Genomic DNA, 23,578 nt, shown 5'->3' with positions numbered 1-23,578 from the left:
TCCAGCCTCCTCCCGCTCTCCCTCAGGACCCCCAAGTGCCCCCTGCCCCCACAAACAGCAGGGGCTCTGCTGGGCCTACCTGGACCCCCCTCGCACCCTCTGGGTCCATAGAGCCTCACCCTCTCAAAGCGCCTTTGAGGCTGCGCCCCTTCCATCCGCGGGGTCCTCTCGTGGCCTGGTGGCCTCGGAACCCCAGGACCCTCCCTTGCCCTGGCCCTCCCCCAGGGCCTCCCCCCCAGCTAGGATTCAGGGGCCTAGAGGGACCCAGCGCAGGTAGGAAGGCAGGGCTGGCCTGGGCAAGGCCGTGGGGGCAGACGCAGCCCCCACCCCAATCCGGGCCTCTCCACACCGGCTCCTCGGGGATACAGCCCCCCGCACGTCCCTCTTCCTCCACCCCGAGGCCACACGGGACTGCTGCTGTGCGTGATGGTGAGGACTCCAGCGTCCACGGCACTGAGCAGGGGTCTGCCTGGCCCCTCCCCTGCCCCGAATGCCCACTCAACCCTCAGTCTCCGTCGAGAGGGAAGGTGAGCCCGTGAACCCCACGGCTGATGCCCGGTCCCTTCCGTACTCAGGCTCGCCCTTGTTCAGGCCACTCGTCTCCGTGGAGCAGGGTCAGATGATGCACACTGCACCGGCTGCCTCCCCACGTGGCTCCCCCGACCCAGCTGGCGGCGAAGGGTAGGGGGCGGTGTGCACCAGGCTCAGCTTCCCAGTCGTTGGAGTTTGGCGGACACCAGGGCAAAGACCACTGTTCACAGGTGAAGGGCCAGCAGAGGACGCACGGATGCAGAGAGATGCGGGCCACGTGCGAGGAAGGAACCAGCGCCTCCAGGAAGAGCCCCTTGGAGGAACCAGCGCTCCCGGGGACCCGTGCCATGGGGCCCAGGGGGACCCGAGGTCCGCGGGTTGCCTCCTCCACCCAGCAGGCGGGTGCCACAGCCGCAGGGGCCTGTCCTCGGCCCAGCCAGAACCTGCTCCACACACACGCGTGGCACCCACCATCCCTCCTTCCTCGAGTGGCCGCCTGCACCGGCGACCGCTTAAGTGGAAAATAACCAACCACAGGACGAAAGCGGGGACGGGTGAACCCAGAATTGCCTCCTTTCAGCCCTTCCTCGGCCGCAGCTGACGGGCGCAGGTGCAGCAGAACGCGGGTATGTAGTCTTTGCAGCGTCTCCGCTATTCCGTAGCAGCAAAATCACGTGTAAGCTGCAACACTTCAGCGGCGTCATTTCGGTGATTCTGCGTGGCAGTTAACATGCTTAACTCCACATCCAAGACTAGCATCGCACAGTATAGAAATTCATGCCAATAAATTATTAACTTTCTTTACTTGAATGGCGTTAAATAGTAAGTTTGTGCCACTACGTCAAGATAGGCCGTGGAATAAAGGAAAAAGCTATTTCTGCACCTTTAGCGTCACTTTCCCCCCACATTTGAACAAGGGCGTCTCGTTGTGATCTCACGCTGCAGGAGGGCCCCGCAGATAAGGAAGCCAGCCCTGGGCCGGGGGTTCTGGCGGGGGGGGCTGCCCTGGAACAGGCAGGACCATGGCAGTTTTGACTGCCCCTCTCGGGACGCACTGGTCCCAGCACACCGGACAGGCAACAGATCTGCAAGGCCAGGACTGCAGGCTCCATTTCAGGGGCACAGCTCCGAGATGCTACGTGACCCCGACAACACCCAGGGCCCCTGATGTTTCCCTGGAGCCAGTGTGTCCGCCAAGGGCCCAGCAGTGCCATGTGCCCAGGACACAGGTCCCCTGAGGGCAGGGCTTCCCTGGGCAATGCTGCAGCTGGACACAGAGAAGGTGCCCAGTGGTTTCCAGAACGACCAGGCGTGGGACCTGGCAGAGCAGACGAGGCCAGGGGGCACTCGTGCTGGACTCCAGCGTCTGAGAGGGTGGCCCCGTGTGGGTGGCCTCCAGGGACACACCATTCTCTGACTAGGTGAGTTTTAGCCACAGGGAGGCTCCTGGCTCAGGGTTCCTCAGGAAACCCATTGTCACAAATAACGAAGACAACATCCTGACCTCCCGCGGCACGGCGCCCCCAGAGAGCCCCTGGGGGCTGTGGCCATCCAGACCACCTGCCCACCCCTAGGAAAGACTCCCCCAGTCCCACCCAGCTTTACCCCAAGGCACCATTTCCCCCCACCACAGTGGGGGTCCCCACCTAGCCCCAGGCTCCTTCGATCTAAAATCGGCTTCTGACCTCCAGCGGGGGGTAAGGCCTGGGCCACAGGCCACCAGGAGAGCCCCACTGCCCCCACCACGGAGCTGAGGGTGGGGACCCGAGCAAACGTGCTGGTCTGGAACATGGAATTGCTAAGTGTGCCCCCCAGGACAGCCCCAGGCAGCCCCGCCCTCCTGGAAGGGGGCCACTGCGAGGATTCAGGAATGAAGCCGTCCCTGTTTGAGGACCGTGCCCTGTCACCTTCAGGCTCTATGACCTCCAGCGCCTCGTCTTTCAGAGCTGTGCTTTCCGGTTCTGTAAAGGGGGCCGCGATCGGCACCCGGTTACTGACAGCTGGCGGGGGATGGGGCGCTTTCTGCCTAGGGTGAGCAGGCAGGCCAGCATGCCCATGTGGGCAGCTGTCATCCTGCCTGGTCAAACACAGCCCACTCTTCTCTTAAAAATGAGCCCGCTCAGGTAATCAGTGATCAGCCACCACATGGGATGCAGAGCCAGGAACATGCTCTGAGCCCAGGAGCCAGAAACCAAACGGGAGTCCGATCTCGCCTCTGCTTCCGAGCCACCCTCTCCAGTCACAGGAGACGCAGGACCAGTACCCAGTGAGCACCAGCAGCGACGCCGGGACACGGATGACCTCGCTTCCTCCTGAGGCGGCTGGGGAAGGGGTGCTCACGAGAGGCTTAACCCCAGGGCGGATCTGCACCGGCTCCTTGTTATAAAACCAGGGACTTCCCAGGGGTCCAGTACTTGACTCTGCTTCCACCGCAGGGGGCACGGGCCCTATCCATGGTCAGGGACGTTCCACAATCATGCAGTCAAAAAAAAAATCACAAACGTGGAAAACAGAGGCAATCAGAGGGCTGTGCCACTCACTGGGTGTTTGACAAAATGAGAAGAGCTGTTGTTCATTTGGGGGGTCAAGGTACTGGGGTTCCCCTTGGAAGCTCATCTGGAGAATTTATGGGTGGAACCGTGTGATGTCTGGGGTCTGCTTCAGAACCACGTGGGGGTGGGGAGGGGTGCGTGGACAGCCGAGGGTTTGTGTTCAGTTCTTGCTGCTGGTGATGGGGGCTTCTCAGAGCCTTCTCCCAGATCTGGCATGTCCATCGTTGACCAGGCCGGATGCTGGACGCCTGATACAACAATGTCACTTGTGAGTTAGACAGAGCCTGTGTGCCCTGCTAGAATGTCAGCTCCATGAGGGTGGGGATTCCTCAGGCACCACCCCATCCTCCGTGCCTGGCAAAGAGAACACGTCCAGCGGAAGCTCTGGAACGATTTTCCGTAAAAACAGAAGCACAAAAATGGCAGCTCTTACCCTTGGCAGAATTTCATCGCCAGTCCCGCTCGGCCTGCCCCTCCCGTGCGCCCCCCACCCCCCTGCCAGCCAACACCCATGTGTGATACTACCCTGCCCACAACCACCTCGTGTCCTGAGAGCTGCATGCCTTTCCCTGGGTCAAGGTAAGGAGACTCAGCAGAGGCCGGAGCCAGAGGCTCGGCGAGGTCACTGACCACGCTGTGGACCCTGGGGAAGGCCGCAGGCTGGCCCTTGCTGGGTGGCCACGTCACATGCCTCGTCTGTCCCTTGGATGAAGCCAGGTCACTTCTGACCCCGCACTCCCCAGCCATAGCTGCTCTGCTGACCCCGCCAAGCCTGAGCCTCGTCAGACCCACCCAGCATGTCTCCCTGCTCACCCGGGACACATCTGCTCTGCCAACACCAGTCGCCCCAACCTGCCCGGGTTCCAACGGCCGTGACCCAACCACTCCCCGCGGGAGGAAGGGGTGCCTTCAGCATCTGAAAGCAGCCTGGGGGACCCCTGTCGGCTCCCCACCCCAACCTGTGCAATAAAAGAGAGCTCTGGGCAGGGTGAGACTTCAAAGCCGCCGAGGCTCTGGTCAAAGGTAGGGCTGAGTAATCACCTCTGAGCTCAGGGAGCCTGGGGAGGCCTCCTTGTTCCTCTCAGAGGAGGCCCTCACAGCCCCCACCTGCAAACAGGTGGGCAGGGCCCAGGCCTCTGTAGCCTGCAGGGCACACGTGGCCAGGAGCCACAGGTGTGGCAGCAGAGGGCCGAGTATGGTGGGCTGGACACGGCCAGACACCTCTGCCCCGCCCTCCCGCAACTGTAGGTCCCCCCACTGCCAGGTGGAGAGCCCTGCCAGGGGTCACCCAGCTGGTGGCGGACAGCGGGGATCGGACCGCAGCAACCTGGACCCCGAGACAGAGGGCAGCCTGGGGGCCCACTGGCCAGACCTCCGCAGGCTGAGCCCTATGCTGGGCATTGCCTCAGAGCCCGACCCCAGTCAGCAGCCTGCAGACCTCAGCGTCCCAGCGGTGAGGCCCCAGCGCCTGACAGGAGCCCCGGGCCCGCCCGGGCCTATCAACTGCTTTGGCAGAGCAACCCCCAGATGGAGGCACGGGGTCCAGGGAGACGCGACCACAGATGTGGGCCTGCTGGGTCCAGGGTCGAAGCCACCACCCTCGCACCCACACAGGACCCTCCCCTGGATCATGGGGGCCTCAGGGGTATGGAGCGGGTACGCCCCCACCACTGATACACAGCACCGGTTTATGTATAGAGCCATCTTCCCTGAAACAGGCTTCCTGAGGCTGGTCTCTCCCCAGCTGGCCGAGCTGCAAGGGGACGCCCACCAGGGACTCTGCCCCAGGGCTGTGGCAAGGGAGAGTTCAGCCAGGTTCACAACTTCCAGGAAGAGGGAGTCGGAGGGAATAAACAGTCTTTATTGCGTTCTAAATCTAAGGGCTCTTTGCACAAAAATAAGCCTTCATACCGCCAGTGTCCCTGAGCAGTTCAAGTGCATGCGTTCGTAAAAAACATCTGCGACGTCATAAAGCCCTCTCCCCTTCAAACCTCCAAGAGTCGGTTCCGCAGCCCCAGTCCAGGGGAAGGTCTCTGCGGACAGGGTGGCTGGGGTCCGAGGAAGCTGCCGCTGGGAGGAGGAGGTCAGGCGGGCCGCTTGCACACTAGCCTTGGGTCAGGCTGGATGGCCGGGGAGCGTCGGCTGGATCCCTGGCTCGGTGGTGGCTTGGCCCGCGGAACGACGAACACGGAGGCGGGAGCCTTTCCAACCGGCTGGCTCCGCAGGGGTGAGCGCGCTCCCCATCGCTGGGAGGGAAGGGGGGACAGGCACGAGCGTTAGTGCGGGATCCGGCCCCGGACACCCCGCGCAGCCCGGCCCTCCCCCACCCCCACAAGCGTAGTCGGCAGTTTCGTTCTCTGGGTGGGTTTTGGAGCCCAGGTCTCCGTGGGAGCCTCGGCTTCGGTGTGTGGCCCGGCCCCGGGCGCCGGGCGGGGCGAGCGCTCGGAGCCGGGGTGAGTCAGGGCTCCGCGCCCCGCCGACTCATTTCTGCCACCGGGCCGGGCGCGCAATTTGCAATGCAAAGTCTCTCCGCCTCCCAGCGCCCTAGTCTGCCCCGAGATCCGCAAACACTCGGGGCCTCACCCGCCCCAGCCCTCCGTCTCCCCGCTCCCCCTACGGCGGCGGAGCAGCAAGGGGGAAGTTTTGCAATCCCGGACAAACAAACGCTAGTCTTGCACAGGCTTGAAGAAGTCTGGGGAGGAATAAAGAGGGAGCGAAATCCAGGCCGTCGCTCCGGCCTCGCCGGCTCTCGGGGACGCGAGCGGCGAGGCCGTTGTCTCCACCGCGCCCAGCGGTCCTACCTCCAACCCTCCCTCCTTCCCGCCTCTCGGAGCCTACCTTGCGGGGCCGGGCGCTCAGTAGCCCCCTAACCAGCTGGAGAAGTCGAGCAGCTCGCGCTCCGCGGGGCTCAGGGCGCCCTCACAGCCGCTGTCGTCCGACGAGTAGGCGGAACGCGGCGACCCAGGCTCCGAGCTGCGCCCACGACCCGGGGACGACGAGGCGCAGGAGGGCGAGGCGGCGGTGGCGGGGGTCCCCGATGGAGCGCGGGGCAGGGGGTGGCGCGCGACCGGGGCCAGAAGCCCCCCGGCCAGCGCGGCCCGCACAGCATCGTGCTCCGCCAGCAGGCGCTGCAAGGCACGGATGTACTCCACCGCCGAGCGCAACGTCTCCACCTTGCTCAACTTCTTGCTGGCACCGCCGTGCGGCACGTGCTGCCGCAGCGCCTGGAACCCCAAGTTCACCAGCTTCACGCGGTTGCGCTCGCGCTCATTGCGCCGCGCCACGGCCGCCGCTCCACTGCCGGGGTCCATCGCGCCCGGCCGGCGGCGGCGGCTGCAGCGCAGCAGCTCTGGGGACTCCGGTCGCCGGCGAACGGCGCAGCAGCCCGGGACACCAGGCGCCGGGGGCGCGGGCCGGGGCAGCGCGCGGCTGTCCATCGCGTCTGCATCCACTCGCCCCGCGCTTCCCCCGAGTCTCTGTGCGCCGCAAAAAGGTGGAGGGCAAAGAACCGAGGGTGGAGGAAAGCCGATCAAGTCTCAGCGACGATCGGGCACTGCGCTGCCAAGACTCCCTGGGGTACGCGACCCCAGGTGGTCCAGGGTCCGGGGACAGCAAGGCGCAGGAGGCCGGGAGAGGGCGGGCAGTGCGCGCCGAGGAGCGTGGGGGGCTCGTGACTCGCGCGTGCCGTCAGTCGCTCGCCAGGTCTTCCCTGAGCGACGCAGGCGGCGCGTTTTTAAATATCTAGATAACCCTCCTCCGCGCCGCCGCCTCCTTTCTCACGCCCTCCTTCCCTTGCCTCCCCCTCGCGCCGCGCTTCGCCCAACCCCTGGCGCACAGTCTGCAAAGACCGAGCGGTGAGCCTCCGAAGACCGCACCCAGTCCCCCAGCAACAGCCCTCAGGCCCCCAGCGCGTCCCCGTTCCCAGCAGGCCCCCAGTGCGCCCCCCAGATGCAGTCCGCGGGTGCCGCGTGCGCACCGCCGCCCCTTCCCCGAAGCTGCTGTTCACAGGTCCTGGGTACGCCCCCCGCCGCGCCCGCCTTTGAGGGGAGGTGTGTCTACCACCGCGGCGGCGCAGCCATCCCGGAGGCGCGTGAGACCCCCGGGGGCAGCACGCGCCGGGCAGCCGGCACCCGCGCTCCGCCCCTCGAGGCCGCGGGGCGTGGGGGGGCTCAGCCAATGGCGGGCCGCCCGCTCGGCCAATCGCGGCGGGCGCGGCCCCACGCCCGGCCCCTGGGAGGCAGCGTGTACGCCAGACGCGTGGCTCCCGGAGCGTCTCTAACAAAGCTGGGCGCCCGCGCGGCCCCGCCCGGCCCCTCCCCGCGACCCGGGTGGGCGCGCTCCCACGCGCACCTGTCCTGGCAGGGCGCCCACCTGTTCTTCTGCGGGGCCTGAGAGAGGGCCACGCCGTCCTCCCGCCAGGGCGGGGCTTAAGGAGTGGAGGCTCGGCGCGCTGGGGCGGGGCGCGGGGCGGGGGCCTGGCTCCTGGGGTGCGCTCCCCCGGGCCCCGGCCACCTGCGCAGTCTGCCCCCGGCCTTGCGCATCTTTGAGGCGAAGGGCCTGGAGATTTGCTCAGACTGCTTCGGACCCCGGGGGCAGTCCGCCTGCCTTTCCCCTCTGCCCGTCTCCCCCCGCCCCGCTCTCAAAGCTTCCTCTGCTTTCCATAGTCCCCTCAAATCGTCCTCCCTTCTTGGACCGGTTCCCTCGGGCCGCTCACCCGTGGACGTCTACCCGCCTTCATGACCCTTTTCCCTACCGGCCACCTACTCCCGCGCTGGGATTGGCCGGTGGGGGAAGTCGGGGTGGGGGGGCAGCCGCCTTTCCCTCTGACCGACGGGGGTACCTTTCGGGATTTGAGGGGGCACGGACTTTGGATATGCGCCGTTAATGGGAGAGTTTTGTCCTGCCCCGAGGCCTGGGAAGGCCAGCCAAATGGCTATGCCCTCGGGAGGCCAAACCCAGCAGGTTTTTCCCGAAAAGTGACCAGACCCTTCGGGCCAGGACCTCTGGGAATGGAGGGCGGGGGTAAGGGGCGGGCCCAGCTACCTCGAGCAGACTTACTCTGCTGGCATGGGGAAGGGGTAGGGGGGCTGGGGCGCCTCCCGAGGATCCCGCAGGGCACCGTGGCGAGGGTTTCCTGCCTGCCTGGTGGCGCCCTCTGGCTCCTGTCCCCATGAAGGATTCTGGCAAGTCTGGTCGGCTTGCCTGCTGTAGGAAGTGACCTGGAGTCTAGCACTTGCCAGGAGCCAGGTGGGTGTGGGGCCCTATTTCTCAGGAAGAAGCTGACTCAGAAAGGACTTGGAATGCGTGCGCAGTCAGCCCTCTGGCCAGTGGGGCAATCCAGATGGGAGTCAGGTCCCTTCAGAGTGGAAGGTCTGGCTCGCCTCTGCAGCCCCTCTCTGGTTAAGAGCTGCCCCCTCCTTCCCTGAGGGTTATTTGGCAAACCCCCAGCCAGATAGGAATCTGCCTGCCCGTGCCAAGGGTGCCAAGGAGAATTCCCAAGTCCTGCAAACAGGGCCCTGCCTGAAGCCCCACGGTGTCTCCAGGCCCCGGACAGTCTTGGGGGCTGCCTCTGCCTCTCCCCAGCCTCCTGGGCTCCGGCTTTGCCCCCTCCTGCCTGTCCCCTGCCTGGAAGCAGGAGGGTCATTACCCCGGCGCGTCAGATCATGCCCGGGCCCTGGGGATTAAGCCTGGGCCCCCCTCTGCGCCGGCCTCACGCTCAGCTCTGAGGCTGCGTCACCAGAGCCCTGTCTGGGTCCCTCTGTGCCATGCTGTGCACAGCGTGGCCCTCATCCTGGCTGTCCATATGAGGGCTCCACGTGGGAAGACAGGTTCCCTTCTCTCTGTGTCCACGGGGCACCGCCCATGCCCAGGCCATGCATGACCCTGCTTCGCTAAAGGGACCTCACATCCAGCAGAGAGGATCAGAAGGAGCTGGCCACTGCAGGGGTGGGCGGTGGCCAAGGGACGGGAGCAGTCCAGGCCCAGCTCTGCCGTTGACCTTGGGAGGCCCCAGCAGCCCGGCTTCCTCTTGCTCCAGGGGGACATGCCAATCCCTGCTCCGGGGTGACTGAGGCTGAGCACTTGCCCACTCTGAAATCACAGGCTCCATGGGACTGGGGTGCAGACCCTGAAAGTGTGGGGCACCTTGGGGACACGTGAGGCGCAGAGAGGCTCTGGGTCCCCCTTCTCGGAGTGATGGAGCTGTCTGGACCCTCTGGGGCCTCCCCTGGGGCGGAACTTGGCCAGGCAGAGGCCGGGCAAGCTCCATGCCTGGGTGAGGGCAAGTGGGGCTGACTGCCAGCTGCCTTGGCCTGGGCTCCTCACTCCTCCTGTGGCCCAGGGCTGCTGCCCACCTCTGTCCACCCCTCCAGGGCCTTCCTCCCTGGCTGCCTAAGTACATTCTCTGGGTCAGGGCACGGGTGGGAGGCAGGTAGCCGATCTGGGCCAAGCCAGCAGCTTTTCCAAGCCCGAAGGTTGTCCTGCAGCCTTCGTGCAGGAGTCCCACCTGTGTGCCCACGTCACTTGGGAGTCCAGAACCTTCTGGAATCCAGGAGCCATGGGACATGAAGTACTTCCAGACGTCAAGCATGATCCCCACCAACGACGAGTCGGGATTCTCCAGAGAAGCAGAAAATATGTAACAAGATTATGATGAGGAACCCGGTGGCTCGATGGTAGAGTTGAGAAGCCCCATGTCTACCATCTGCAGGAGGCAGACCCAGAAAGCCTGTGTGCTGGTGGGATCCCGTCCAAGTGTGGAGAGCTGAGACCCTGGGGGCCAGTGGTGTGAGCCCCAGTGCAGCGGCGGGAGATGGCAAGCTAGGTGGTCCCAACTCCAGCAGACAGACGGAGGGGGAAGGGCGAATTCCTCCCACTGCATCCGTTGTTCCGTTCAAGCGCTTGCTCAGCGAACTCCGTAATGCTGTCCACACTGCAGTGGGCGCTGATTCTAATCTTCACCCCATCCAGAAACACCCCCCGACACACCCGGAAATAAAGTCTAGTCTGGGCACCTGTGGACTGGGCTGGTTGACACTCAAAACTGATCATCACACATCCACCCCTTGTCAACGCGGCACCTGCACCCAGCTCCTGAATCCGTGCCTGAGCTCCAGACAAAAACAGCAGAAAGGTCATAGTTCTGCCTCGTGTGGCACAGCTGTCCTGCCTACAGATGGAAACACACACCCTCCTGCCCCAGAAGAGGAGGAGGGGGCCTGGGGGTGCGTCCCCCTCCCCCGACACCCTCAAGCACTGCTGTAAGTTCCCAGGCCTAAATGCTGTGGCTTGCAGTCGGGGCATCTTGTGTGACAAGACGAGAGGAAACAGGAGACAGAGATGCACACACTTGCCTCTCCAGGCAGGACCCGACGGCGCCGTCCCAGAACGGAGCCTCCCTCCCCGCACATCCTGCCACTTCGTGTGCAGAAACACTTTAGATGGAGTCAGAGAAATGAGAAACGCAGAAAGGAGACAGTTGGGCAAGACAAAAGAACAGTGCAGCCACTCAAGTCGAGGACGTTTAGTTACGCCTCCAGGGCTACGGATGGTGTTCTGAGCCATGTCCCTTGAGCTGTTCTGCAGGTGCTGAAAACCCCACCAGGCAGGAGAAGTTGACTGCCTGCTGCCTACAAGCCGGCAGAGCCCAGGCTTGTTTGAATTAGAGGTTGATATCGACTCCCAATTACCTCATTGCCAACCAATCAGAAGAACGTCCACAAGCCGATCACTCACCCTGATCACTCATCACTCCCTTCCCTCTCCCTGTGAGTCTTCAGGGAGTTCAGGCCTCTTAAGCGCTAGCTGCCTGGACTCCTTGCTTGGCGCCTGCAATAATGCGGCGCTTTCCTTCACCACAACCACGTTTTATCCGTAGACTGGCTCTGCTGCACGCAGGAGAGCAAACCCAAGTTTGTTTGGCTCCGTGACACAGCAGAAGGGCCGGAGGAGAAGGGGGCAACGGAGGGTGAGATGGCTGGATGGCATCATCGACTCAACGGACTCGAGACTGAGCAAGCTCCGGGAGACGGTGAAGGACAGGGAAGCCTGGCGTGCTGCAGTCCATGGGGTCGCAGAGAGTTGGACATGACTTAGTGGCTGAACAGTAACCATTGAGAAGGGGGAAATAAACACCACAGCTACAGTTCTGGTTTCTATAACCGGTCGTGAGGCTGTGGTCAATATATTAACCACCTTCTCCCACCGCCTGCTCCGTGCTCCTGTGCCTTCAGCGAGCCCCACAGTCCAGCTGGCTGTGGTTCTGTGCTTGGTGGCTGAGCCAAACCTTCGTTCCTAGAGGGTCGGGTCATCAGTGGTCCTGCCTGGGTTGGGCTCCTGTCGTTTTCCCTTGGCCTCAGTCCCAGACCCCCGGCGCCTTCGTGCGCTTTCTCTCCTCCGGTGAGGAGGGAGCAGAGCCCAGCCTCCCACTTTGGGTTCAGGCGCCCCGGCCGGCATGGGGAGTCCCTTCTCTGCCTGTTGATTCTGAGACACGAGGACCCCGAAGTGGCTGGTGAGCCCTAACTCCTGGTTCCGTGGGCTCAGTGCTGTAGCTCCTGGTGGAACTGAGAGCTCTGAGCAGGAGCACGCGTGGTCTCAGGAACAGGATGGACCCGTCACGCCGGGGGCCCACCATTGCCAGTCAGGACCACTGCCGCGTCACCCCTTGATCCCGGGAGCCTCCGCTGAGTCAGCGCCGGGCCGTGGACACTGACTCAGGGCGCATACAGACTCTTGGAGAACCCGCCCCGGCCCCACAGGGCATTGCCACCTTGCTGGCACTATGACTGAGCCTTCAAAAGGCTATTCCACCGCCTGGCAAGCCAGCTGCTTCACGATGGTGGGGAACGTGGTGAGTTCCACAGGCAGGGGCCCCTCGCCACCCTCTGTTCCCTAATCAGAAGCAACGCCGTGTGGGATGCCACGAGGTGGATAAGGCACGCTGCGATTCGCTTTGGCACAAGCTCTGAATGTGGAGAAGGCAAAGCCGCATCCAGCATGGGCGTCTGTCCCCGTAGGAACAAAACACTGCCTCTTCCACGGTGAAAGCGAAAGTCGGTTGGCTGCGTCTGACTCTCTGCGACCCCTCGGACTATACGGTTCTTGGAATGCTCCAGGCCAGAATGCTGGAGTGGGTAGCCTTTCCCTTCTCCAGAGGATCTTCCCAACCCAGGGGTCAAACCCAGGTCTCCTGCATTGCAGGCTCATTCTTTATCAGCTGAGCCACAAGAGAAGCCCGGGAATACCGGAGTGGGCAGCCTGGCCCTTTTCCAGCAGATCTCCCCGACCCAGGACTCACACTGGGGTCTCCTGCACTGCAGGCGGGTTCTTTACCAAGGAGCCACCTGGGGACCCGTGATGAAAACAGTCCCGTCACTGGATACGGGCCACTCACCCGGGAGCAGCAAAGCCAATCACTCCTGACACGCGGTCGTGGCAAGGAAACTGCAGTCTACTGCAGGTGCCAAGCAAGGAATCCAGGCAGCTGGTGCCCAAAGGGCCTGAACTCCCTGGAGGGTAAGGGAGGGGGGCTGTGGGGTGGGTGACCAGCTCATGGACATTCTTCTGGGTGGTTGGTGATGAGCTAATCAGAGCCAACATCGTCCACCCTCTGGTTCCAACCCATGTGGGGTCTCTGTGCTGGTGGGCAGCGTGCAGTTAACTTTCTCCACCTGGTGAGGATTTCAGTGTCTGCAAAGCAGCTCAAAGGACATGGCTCAGAATATCATCTACAGCCCTGAAGGAGGAACCCAAGCTTCTTAACTCTGTTTAATGGCTGCCGCTGCTGCTAAGTCGCTTCAGTCGTGTCCGACTCTGTGCGACCCCATAGACGGGGCAGCTCACCAGGCTCCCCCGTCCCTGGGATTCTCCAGGCAAGAACACTGGAGTGGGTTGCCATTTCCTTCTCCAATGCATGAAAGTGAAAAGTGAAAGTGAAGTCGCTCAGTTGTGTCCGACTCTGTGCGACCCCACACACAGCAGCTCACCAGGCTCCCCCGTCCATGGGATCTTCCAGGCAAGAGTATTGGAGTGGGGTGCCATTGCCTTCTCCTGTTTAATGGCTAAACTAGTATTATTTTGTCTCGTTTGACTGTTTTCCTTTCTTTCTGCATTTCCTGACTTCTGTGATTAAATTTACTCTTTGGAACTCAGGGAAGGTTTGGGAGGCTGAAGTTTCTCTGCAGACAAGGCATAGTGGAGGGCTCTCTTCCAGGAAGCCCCCATAGCGTCCTGCTTGGTTACATGCCGATATAATTAATCAGGTAGCTGGCTGGCCCCTCTGGGGGATGGCGCCAAATCAGGGGTTTGGTGTTGGTCTCGGGAGACTGGACACTCAGCCTTGGTAAGTGGAATCCATGTTGCTGGACCCGTGCCTCCCCCCATCCCTGCCGCCTTGGCCTCTTTACTCAGCCCACTGCCCGACGACAGGGTGGCTGGGAAAGAGGCTGGCCGGGATCTACAGGCTGGTTCTTCTGTGCACTCTGTTACTAAAATCCTCTGCAGAGTCCACCCTTTGGTGAGCGCTCCTGTGGGACATGAATATTTTCGGGGTTCTTGCCAATCCACATACCTCTTTCCCAAATTCCCTTGTCACCGATTTTCCAGTCATGTTGCTTCTGAGTCCCTACCCACCCAACCGAACCACTGCCCAGAGCACATGGGTCCAGCTATAGCCACTCATCTGGCCATTTCTCCTTCCAAGCAAAGTGCAGGACCAGGTGCACCGCCCAACGCTCTGCCCCCTGGGAGGACTGCCCTTCCCCGTGCCCCTGAGGGATGGCTGCCTCTGGTGGGGGGAGCCTGCATGTCACACAGGACCATCTGTAAACGAGACCGAGGTGCTGCTGCTTCTGTGGGTAGATCCTAGGAAACCACCCCCTTCCCCCCAGCCCATAGGTTCAGGCAGGGAGAGAGAAGGCAGTGTAGCAGGGCTGGGAGCCGTGGGCATTGGAGCCGCTTCTTCAGGTCACTAACCTCTGCCTTCAAGGCCTGCTTGGGCAGGCTCAGTGACATGTCACTTCCATCGGATGGTGGAGTGTTGCCCTACACGCCCAGCTTTCTGGCTTGGTGGGTCAGATAAAGAGAGCACAGTTCATGATGAGCAGGTCACGTGGTAACTTGGTGACCTGTGGTTAGCAGTCTCTGCTAAGGCTAGTAACAGCCTTAGAGATTTTTCTCAAGAGGAGAGCAGTTTTCTAGGGCGGATGGCAAAGTCCTGCTCCCAAATCTTAAGGGTCTGCCCTGTGATCCATCTCTAGGGGCTGCCGAAGACTCAAAGAGCGTCCGTCTCTGCCCTGACACTTCAGGGCCCACTGGACCTGCTGGATCACTTGACTCCAGGAGCGCACAGCCTAGACCTATTGCAGAGCCCCCCACCCCACCCAGCAGTCCTCCAGTCGGTCCATGGGCCGGAGTAGCACGCCAGATGAAGACTACATTGTCTCCATTTCTTGGTTGCAGGAGGGACCAGATGAAATACTCTATCCTTCACCTTAGAAAGGATATCTTGCCACTTTACTGGGCTCTCTAGAAACCTTAATGAAATGGAAGGCCCCTGAATTTTCATTGGTTTTATTTCCTGCCCTCTGATATACAAATGTTGTAAGCCTAGAGTATTTGCTGCTTCTTGCTCAATAGGCTCAAAAATCAGTAAATTGCCATCAGTGTCATGCACAAGTGCGATGTCTCGTGGAAGGGAAAAGTAGCCAAGACCCCTGTGAATTCAACTGTGACCCAGGGCTAGAGAGTTGCCTTACCCCTGTTGTAGGACAGCGAGAGTGTACTGCTGGCCTTGCCGTGTAAAAGCGAACTGTTTCTGCTGGGCCTCAGGCACAAGGATGAAGGGAACGGCGCCGGTCAGATCCAGGGTTGCAGGCTGGGCACTAGGGAATGTGTGGATTTGCTCAAGCAATGAAACCACGTCTGATACAGCAGCTGCAGTTGAAGTCCCCACCTCATTAAGCTTAAGAGGACCCACTGTTGTTTCTCCAAGACCCACTGTCTTCTGCGTAAGCCGGATAGAATGGGATGTGGTGGGAATCACCAGCCCTTCTCCCCTCCACCCTTCAAGTCTTAGGTGGAGACACTGACCTCTGCAGTCCAACCAGAGCTGCTGGCTGGTGTGCTGTCTTCCTCAGGAGAGGCTGTTCCAGTGGTTTCCACTTGGCCTTTCCCCACATCGTAGCCCTCACTCTACAGTCAGGGAACTGATGTGAGGACTCTGCCAGCTGCTGAGGATTTATCTTCCAGCTGTGCCTTCGGTGAGCCTGATGTGGACAGACCTGAGCTGCAGCGGCCCCGACCCCCTGACCTCCAGGGGACCATCTGAATGGGGGGTCCCCAGGGAGGCTTGGGTCTCCTGGAGTGGGTATGGGTTCAGAGCCAGTGTCTAGGGGCCCCTGGACACTCTCATTATTCCTCTTCCCCGGCTCACACTCACCTGCCAGCAGCAGTAGGTCCTCGGGGAAGGCTGGGGGAAGGAGGGACAGCATCTGCTTCCAGGGCTGTCCTGGGTCCGTCCCCAAGGTGACCTGGCCTCCCCTTCCTTCGAGGTCCTGGGTCTGAAAACTGGCTAAGCCTGGGGCCTCACTGAGTGGCCGTGACCCTCTGTCTTTATGATTCAGGTAGACATCGCTTCACTCGGCCTAGGACTTCTTCCTTGTCCAGGTAAGAACCCGGCAGGCTTCCCCACCAGCACCAGGGCCAAGCAGCTAAGACCATGGGTCAGCGCAGTCCGACTGTTCTGGCCACTGTCTTGCCCCTGATGATCATCCCAGCCACCGTGCCCACCTTGCTTCCGGCTGCCCCCACTAGGCTCCTGCCAGCCTGGGGTCCAGTGGCCCTGCTCACTTGGGTTTCCCAGTTCAGTGGCCACAGCTCCCACCCCGAGGTCTGGATGGCAGAGGGTGCAGCCCTCTGAGGATGTGGTCCTTGGTGCTGGGGCTCCCCACGGGTGCGCTCCCCACAGTCATGCTGAGAGGGCCTCCTGGGCCCTCCCAGGAGGGTGGGCAGGTCTTACTCGACAAACCCACTCTCACATCCTATATCCCCCAACCTTTGAACAAAGGAGGTAGGCCACCTCCAGTTCGGGCCATCGTGGCAGGCCATGTTTTGGCCCCTGTCCCAGCCAAGCAGCAAGACAGTGAGAGCCCCACCCCCTTCTCCGGAGCAGCAGCAGGAGATCCAGAATCTCTGCTCAGAGGCTCATGTCCACAAATTCGGTCCCACAGACCACATCCTCCAGCATCCTACACCTTCAGCATCCATCTCTTGAGTCCCCTCAGCTTCTGTCTGTATAGATCAGAAGACTCCACTCCCTCTGGAGCACAGAGCACCTCGCCCTGAGTCACACTTGGCCCCTCACCTTTGGGGACCTGCTGGGACTTGAGTCGAGTTATGGATCTAGAAGCCAAGAGGTGGTGAAGGCGCGTCCTGAGGAGAAGCAGCAGCATCCTCCATGGCAACCATCTCCAGGGGACTGTTAGCATCTCCCCAGGCGATGCAGGGTCAACCCCTCCAGACGGAGGTGGGAAGGTTCCTACTCATTGGCACTGGAGAGACTTCTTCCACAGGCAAAGAGGACTCAGGAGACTTTGAGGGCTCAGGATCCCTCATTCCTCCAGGATCTTTGCACGTGTCCTCACCCCAACACACCGTCTCCTGGTCTTCCTACTTTACCGGTAGACGCCCTGCAAGGCTGGGAGCTCAATTCACATGGTAAATCAGGATGAGATTGGGCATGTGGTTGTCAGGAATCTCGATCTTGCAGCAGGAGATAAGGCTTTCCTCGGGCCATACAGGGAAGCTCTTTATGATTACTTATGAGATTATTTATGACTATGAGGTTATTTTCTGAGATCATCTTTAAGATTATTTATGAGACTCTTGAGCTGGGAATTTGAAACCTCAGACTCGCACTTTTCTTGAACCAGTTTGTCCAGAGGCACCAGGAGACACCAGCCAATGTTATGACATTCTCCAGCTTTCCGAAGATGTTCGAAAGTCTCATCTACAGAGTAGTGCAGCTCCTTGCTTCGTGTGAGTGGTTGATGCGGAAGGTGCAGATATTAATACTTCGAGTATCTCTCTTGCCAGATCCCATCGTGGACTACCAGCGTTTTCACTCTGGCTGGAAATAGAGCCAGTGGTGTCTATAAACCCCATCAGGTTAGCAAACTGATCCTAGGAACCTGGAATTCAGAAAATTCATTCTTAACATTCTGTACCCTCTGGCACCACTCTCAGTACCCAAGTCTTTGTTATTGAGAGTTAGGGTTCTCTAGAGAAGGAACCATGAGAGATACAGATTGATCTTGGGAACCTGGCTCACTTGATTATGGGGGCTGAGAAGTCCACCAGCTGCTGTCTGTAAGAGGGCAACCCAGGAGAGCCAGTGGTGAGACGTAGCCCAAGTCCAACCACTGCAGGCAGAAGGTCAGTGTCCAGTTTGAGAAACCAGACAGGAAGCAGAGGGGTCCTCCTACCTCTAGCAGCGTTCTGGTCCGGCCTCGCTGGGTGGGATGGTGCCCATCCACACAGGGAGGCCACCTGCTCTCCTGCACCCACAAAGCAATGCCAGTCTCACCTGGAAACACCCTCCCAGACGTCCCAGGATTGTGTGGAAGCTGAGCTCCCGGTGATCAGTCACAATGACTCAAACACCCCTGCTGGGAGAACAGACTCGAAGCCTGCTCTGGAGAGAAGAGTATGGTGTTCCCATCTGGAAGAGGGGTGTAAGGCCCTTCCCACCTCGAGGGCTGTGAAGTCCCCACGGAAACACGTTAGAAGAGCCACAGGCCACCCAAGGCAAATACAATGTGAACCTTAAATGTGACTTTGAATTACCCAGTAACCACATTAAAAGAAAAGGAACAAAGAAATGAATTTTAATAATATATCCAAATGAATAACATTTCAACATATAATCGATACGAAAGCCATTAAGTAGATAGTTCACCATTTCTTTTCATCAGGTTTGAAAATCAGATGTGTATTTTGTTACACTTACGTTGGGCTGGCCGCGTTTCAAATGCTGAACGCATGGGTGACTCACGCTACCACGCTGGGCCGCAACAGGCCCGGACAGGGAGCACCAAGCTGCACTGTAATACCGCATTTTCTAGTCTGTATTTGGTGCTTTGACATCTTGGGGCTCCAGGGACCCTGGAGAGACTGCCCATCCCTGGGAGGGGCTGGCTCCTAGAGATGAAAGCCAGACACGGCAAACCGTCTCAGGCAGAGCACAGACCCACCACCTCCTCTATAGGATCTGACGCTCAGGACCACCAGCCCCTGCCCTCATCATCCCAGATCAGGAACCAGACAGCCAGGCGGGCCCCTGTACCCTGGAGCACCCTGGGATTATTAAAACCAGCCAGCATTAAGCCTGTTCACCCAGCCTTTCCAACTCCATCTGCGGAAACCGCAGAAAAGTCTCCTCTCCGCACTTCCCCCTCTCTCCACCCCCTCTGCCTCCTGACCCAGCCCCAGCATCCCATCCTGCCCCTTCCTCTCAGAAACTGTAACTGTCTTTTCAAGGCTCATCTTCGGCTCTGTTAGCCTTGCCATGCCTGAATAATAACAAAATCTATACTTTAAAACACCTATTGGGGACTTCCCTTGTGGTCCAGGTTCCACATGCCATGTGGCATGGCCAAAAAAGAAAAAAAAAATCAGGGAAATAAGGTATTCATAAAGGTATAAAAATAAAGAAAATACAGATTTCTCGCTGGTAACAAGGCAAGAATATAATTTTTTAAATATATATAGAAAAAAATCTGTTACCCTAGGATTCTATACTCAGTGAAACTATTTTGCAAAAATTCAGATATACAAAGCTTTTTTCCAGACGTTTAAAAGCTGAAACAATTAATCACCAGCAGAGCTACACTAGAAAAATATTAAAGAGTGTCTTTCATGAGAATTCTCTGGCTGCACAGCGGCTCTGCTCTCTCAATACAGGGGACGTGAGTTCAATCCCTGGTCAGGGAACTAAGATCCTACATGTCAAATGGGGCAGCCAAAAAAAAAAAAAAAAAAAAGAACATCCTTCATGCAGGAGGAAAATTACATGAGGTGGAATTATAGATGTCCACAAAGAATGCAGAGCATCAGAAACGGCAAATGTATCAGTGAGCTAAGTTGCTTCAGTCAGGTCTGACTCTGTGATCCCGTGGACTGTAGCCCACCAGGCTCCTCTGTCCTCAGGACTCTCCTGGCAAGAGTACCCAGGGTGGTTGTCATGCCCTCCTCCGAGGGGTCTTCCTGACCCAGGGATCAAACCTGAGCCTCTTTTATCCCCTGCACTGGCACTGCCTGAGAAGCCCAACTGTATGAGTAAACATGTTTAAATTGTTATTACCTAAATACACCTAAAAATGAAAAAGCTAAGTCGCAGAACTTCTTGGTGGTCCAATGGTTAATGATCCACCTTCCAGGGCAGGGAGTGGAGGTTCAATCCCCACGTGGGGAACTCAAATCCCACGTGCCACAGAGCAACTCAGCCTGCAGCCACCCCTGGAGAGAGTCACGAGCCACAGCTAGGGAAAGCCTGCGTGCCACGGCGAAGGCCCGGCACAGCCAGAATAAAAATAAATTTAAGGGATAAGTCAGTGTTTAAGCAAAAATGGTAACGACACGGTGTGGGGTTGTGAGATATGCGGAAGTAAATTGCGTGACAACAGCAGTACAAAGGGCAGGAGGGAGGCGTGCAAGAGCTCCTTGTGAGGCTCACACTGTGTGTGACGCGGCATAGTGTCACCTGAAGGCAGATTATAAATTTAAGACATGAACTGCAAATCCTAAAGCAGCTACTGAAACAAGACCATGAAGGTCATAGTTAATAAGCCAACAGTACTAGTTAATAAGCCAACAGTACTAGTTAATAAGCCAACAGTACTAGTTAATAAGCCAACCTGAGATTAGGTGCCAGGAACTAACAGCATAATTAAATTACAATATGCAATTAATTTTTTTAGAGCTAGAAAAAGGAGCAAAGAGCAGATAAGTAAAAAGGAAACAAACAGTTGGATGACAGGCCTAACCAAATCAATAATAACCTTAAGTGTAAATGGCCTAAACATCCCAGTTAAAACGCAGATGTTGTCATAAGGGACAATAAAGAAACATCTAACTCTATGCTGCCTTTTAGAAATACACATCAAATATAAAGACACAAATATGTTAAAAGCCAGACAATGCTCTTATAGATAGTGGCTGAAGAGGCCCTGAGTATCTTGCGAGACACATCCAGGGCTGAGTCTAAGACGAGGTGAGTGAGGCACTTGCCTCAGTCAGTAATACAAGGAAGCATGCAAGAAACTCATTAATCAAGAGAAACAACATCTTATTGCAGTATTTTTAAAAAACACAAATTCAAGTTAAAAGTTCATGCAAGTTAAAATATAAATTTTAAATAAAAATAGGGTTAGTAACAGTTCGATGCTCTGCCAAGATAAGCCCTACTGGGGCCTGAGGAAAAGGAAAAAATTAGCCCCATGGGAATCCTTGATTCAGAGGCACCCAGATGAATCAGGTCCAGTTTCCTTGTCCAAAAAAAGCTATGAGATAAAAATTTTATTATTTTAAGCCACTAAGTTTGGGGAAATTTGTTAAGCAGCAATGAATAATTGGTACAGATTTCAAAAGATATTCTGTCAAACTAATCAAAAGAAACCTGGAGTCACATCCATTAAGAAAAAAGAAAAATCTTCCCCTAAATTAACAGTACGTCTCAAAGAGATAGAAAAGAAAAAAACTAAGCTTAAATTTAACAAAAGGAAGAAAATAGTAAAGATTAGAGCAGAGATAAATGAAATGAATAATAAGAAAATGATAGAAAAGATTAACAAAACTAAGGATTGGTTCTTGAAAGCATAAAGAAAAATTGACAAACCTCTAGCCAAGAAAAAAAAAAAAAGAAGATAGGATTCAAATGAATAAAATTACAGAAGAAAGAGAAGACGTCACAGCTGGAACCACAGAAACGCAAAGAGTATCGGGGGGCCACTGAGAGCAGCGCCTCTATTTCTAGAAGAAATGGATAAATCCCTAGAAAGACGCAACCTCCTGACACTGGATCTGAAGAAACAGAGAATCTTAAGAGACACGTGAGCAAGGAGATTAAAAACATTAATCAAAAACCTCCCAACAAAGGACCAGATGGTTTCACTGATGAAAGTTCAGTTCAGTTCAGTTTAGTTGCTCAGTCGTGTCCGACTCTTTGCGACCCCATGAATCGCAGCACACCAGGCCTCCCCGTCCATCACCAACTCCCGGAGTTCACTCAGACTCACGTCCATCACGTCGGTGATGCCATCCAGCCATCTCATCCTCTGTCGTCCCCTTCTCCTCCTGCCCCCAATCCCTCCCAGCATCACAGTCTTTTCCAATGAGTCAACTCTTCGCATAAGGTGGCCAAAGTACTGGAGCTTCAGCTTTAGCATCCTTCCTTCCAAAGAAATCCGCGGGCTGATCTCCTTCAGAATGGACTTTACTACACACTTAAAGAAAAATGACTGCCAAGTCTTCTCAAAATCTTTCAAAAATTGAAGAGAAAGGACTACTCCCAAACTCATTTTAGGAGATCACATCACCCTGATACCAAAGCCGGATCAGGAAACTACAAGGAGAAACAGCTTCAGATCAACATTCCTGATGAATATACAGTCAAGAATTGTCAACAAAATATCAGCAAACAAAATTCAACCCACAGTAAAAGGATCGTACACAATGATCAAGCGGAATTCATCCCTGGGGTGAAAGGATGCCTCAGCACACACAAGTCAGTCAATGTGACGTACCACATTAACAGAATGGAAGATGGAAATGATATTCTTCTCTCAATAAATGCAGAAAAAGCAGTTGACAACATTTTTCCATGATGAAAAAATAAATAAAAAAACTCTTAACAAAGTGGGTATAGAAGGAGCGTACCTCAGCATGGTTACGTCCACATATGAGAATCTTACGGCTAACTTCTTACTCAATGATGAAAAGATGAAAGCTTTTCCTCTAAAATCAGGGCAAAGACAAGGGTGCTCACTGCCGCAGCCCTACTCACAAAGTACTGAAAGTCTTAGCCAGAGCAGTCAAGCAGGAAAAGAATCAAAGACAGCCAAATCACGACAGAAGAAGTAAAACTGCTCCTTTTTGAAAATGACCTGAACTTATATGTAGAAAACCCTACAGATTCCACAAATCAAAGACAAACAAAACAGAAACGGTTATTACTCACCAACAAATTCAGCGAAGTTGCATGGTACAAAATCGACATACAGAAATGAGTTGTATTTCTATACACAAACTCATCACAAACTGTCAAAATTAATTCAAAAAGAAATAACCAAAGTAGCTTCATATCTATTTAGTAAACTAAATTTGTAGTTAAGGGAAAAAACACTTACTGTTCAAAAAACCTCCAAGCTTAGATAGAATAGCTGGTGACTTGTTTCAAATATGTAAGGAAGAAATAAAACCAATTCTATCTAAACCCACTAAGAACAATTAAAAAGGATGAATACTTCCCCATTCATCCTATGACGCCAGCATCGTGCTGACACCAAAGAGAGACAAACACGAGAAAAGAAACTACAGATATTCCTCATGAACACAAGAAGCAAAAACCCAAAGAAAAGCTTCGCAGCTCAAATCCAGCAATACAAGTGGGGAGCAATTCTAGAAAGACAAGCTTGTTCAACATTTTTAAAAGTCAACTCAATTAAGCGACAACATTATGTTTCAAAATAAAAGCCATATCATTATTTCCATAGATTCAGAAAAAAACATTTGACAAAATCCAATAGCCATTCATAATTTTAAAAGTGCCAGCAAACTAGGAATCAAAGGAAACTTTCTCAGCCTAATAAAGGGCCTCAGATTTAATGGTGGAAAACTGGTTGATTCCTCCCTAAGATCAAGAGTAAGACAAGGATGTCTCTTGTCAAGAGTTCTGTCTAACATTGTTCTGAAAGTTTTAGTTGGTGCAATATGGCAAGAAAAAGGACCCAGCTGAAAGTGAGAGCAAAATGTTTTAATTCATAGAAAACACAGTCATCAATGAAGAAATCTGACCAAATCTACAAAAATAAAATAAAGTGACAGAATTCATTTTCTTCGGTTCCATGATCACTGCAGATGGTGACTGCAGCCACGAAATAAAAAGCTTGCTCCTTGGAAGAAGGGCTATGACAAACCTACTCTAGTTTGGTTCAGTCGCTCAGTTGTGTCCAATTCTTTGCGACCCCATGGACTACAGCACTCCAGGCCTCCCGGTCCATCACCAACTCCTGGAGCTTGCTCAAACTCATGTCCATCAAGTCGGTGATGCCATCCAACCATCTCATCCTCTGTGGTCCCATTCTCCTCCTGCCCTCAATCTTTCCCAGCATCAGGGTCTTTTCAAATGACTCAGTTCTTCGCATCCAGTGGCCAAAGTTCTGGAGTTTCAGCTTCAGCATCAGTCCTTCCAATGAATATTCAGGACTGATTTCCTCTAGGAT

The 23,578-nt window shown here is 56.4% G+C and overlaps 1 protein-coding gene across 5 annotated transcripts in view; it reads right to left on the bottom strand.

Annotated features, from left to right (window-relative positions):
• Positions 1-4,923: 4,923 nt before the first annotated feature.
• Positions 4,924-23,578, bottom strand: part of ASCL2 (achaete-scute family bHLH transcription factor 2) — an 86,542-nt gene continuing 67,887 nt past the window's right edge. For 3 of the 5 annotated variants that reach the window (XR_009597868.1, XR_009597867.1, XR_009597869.1), the window contains one exon: positions 17,944-23,578. This exon is cut by the window's right edge and continues 13,864 nt beyond it. Coding sequence is in view for 2 of the 5 variants with exons in the window: in XM_027959728.3 (XP_027815529.2) it covers positions 5,939-6,520 (582 nt within the window). In the remaining 3 variants the exon portion in view is untranslated. Of the gene's footprint in view, positions 5,330-5,852 lie in introns of those variants that run through there. The other 2 variants (XM_027959728.3, XM_060404149.1) reach the window with 2 other exon arrangements.

Source organism: Ovis aries, chromosome 21 (genome assembly GCF_016772045.2).
Source record: "Ovis aries strain OAR_USU_Benz2616 breed Rambouillet chromosome 21, ARS-UI_Ramb_v3.0, whole genome shotgun sequence".
Taxonomy (NCBI): Eukaryota; Metazoa; Chordata; class Mammalia; order Artiodactyla; family Bovidae; genus Ovis; species Ovis aries.
Note: the sequence above shows the minus strand (reverse complement) of the source record. Positions and strands in the feature narration are given on the sequence as shown.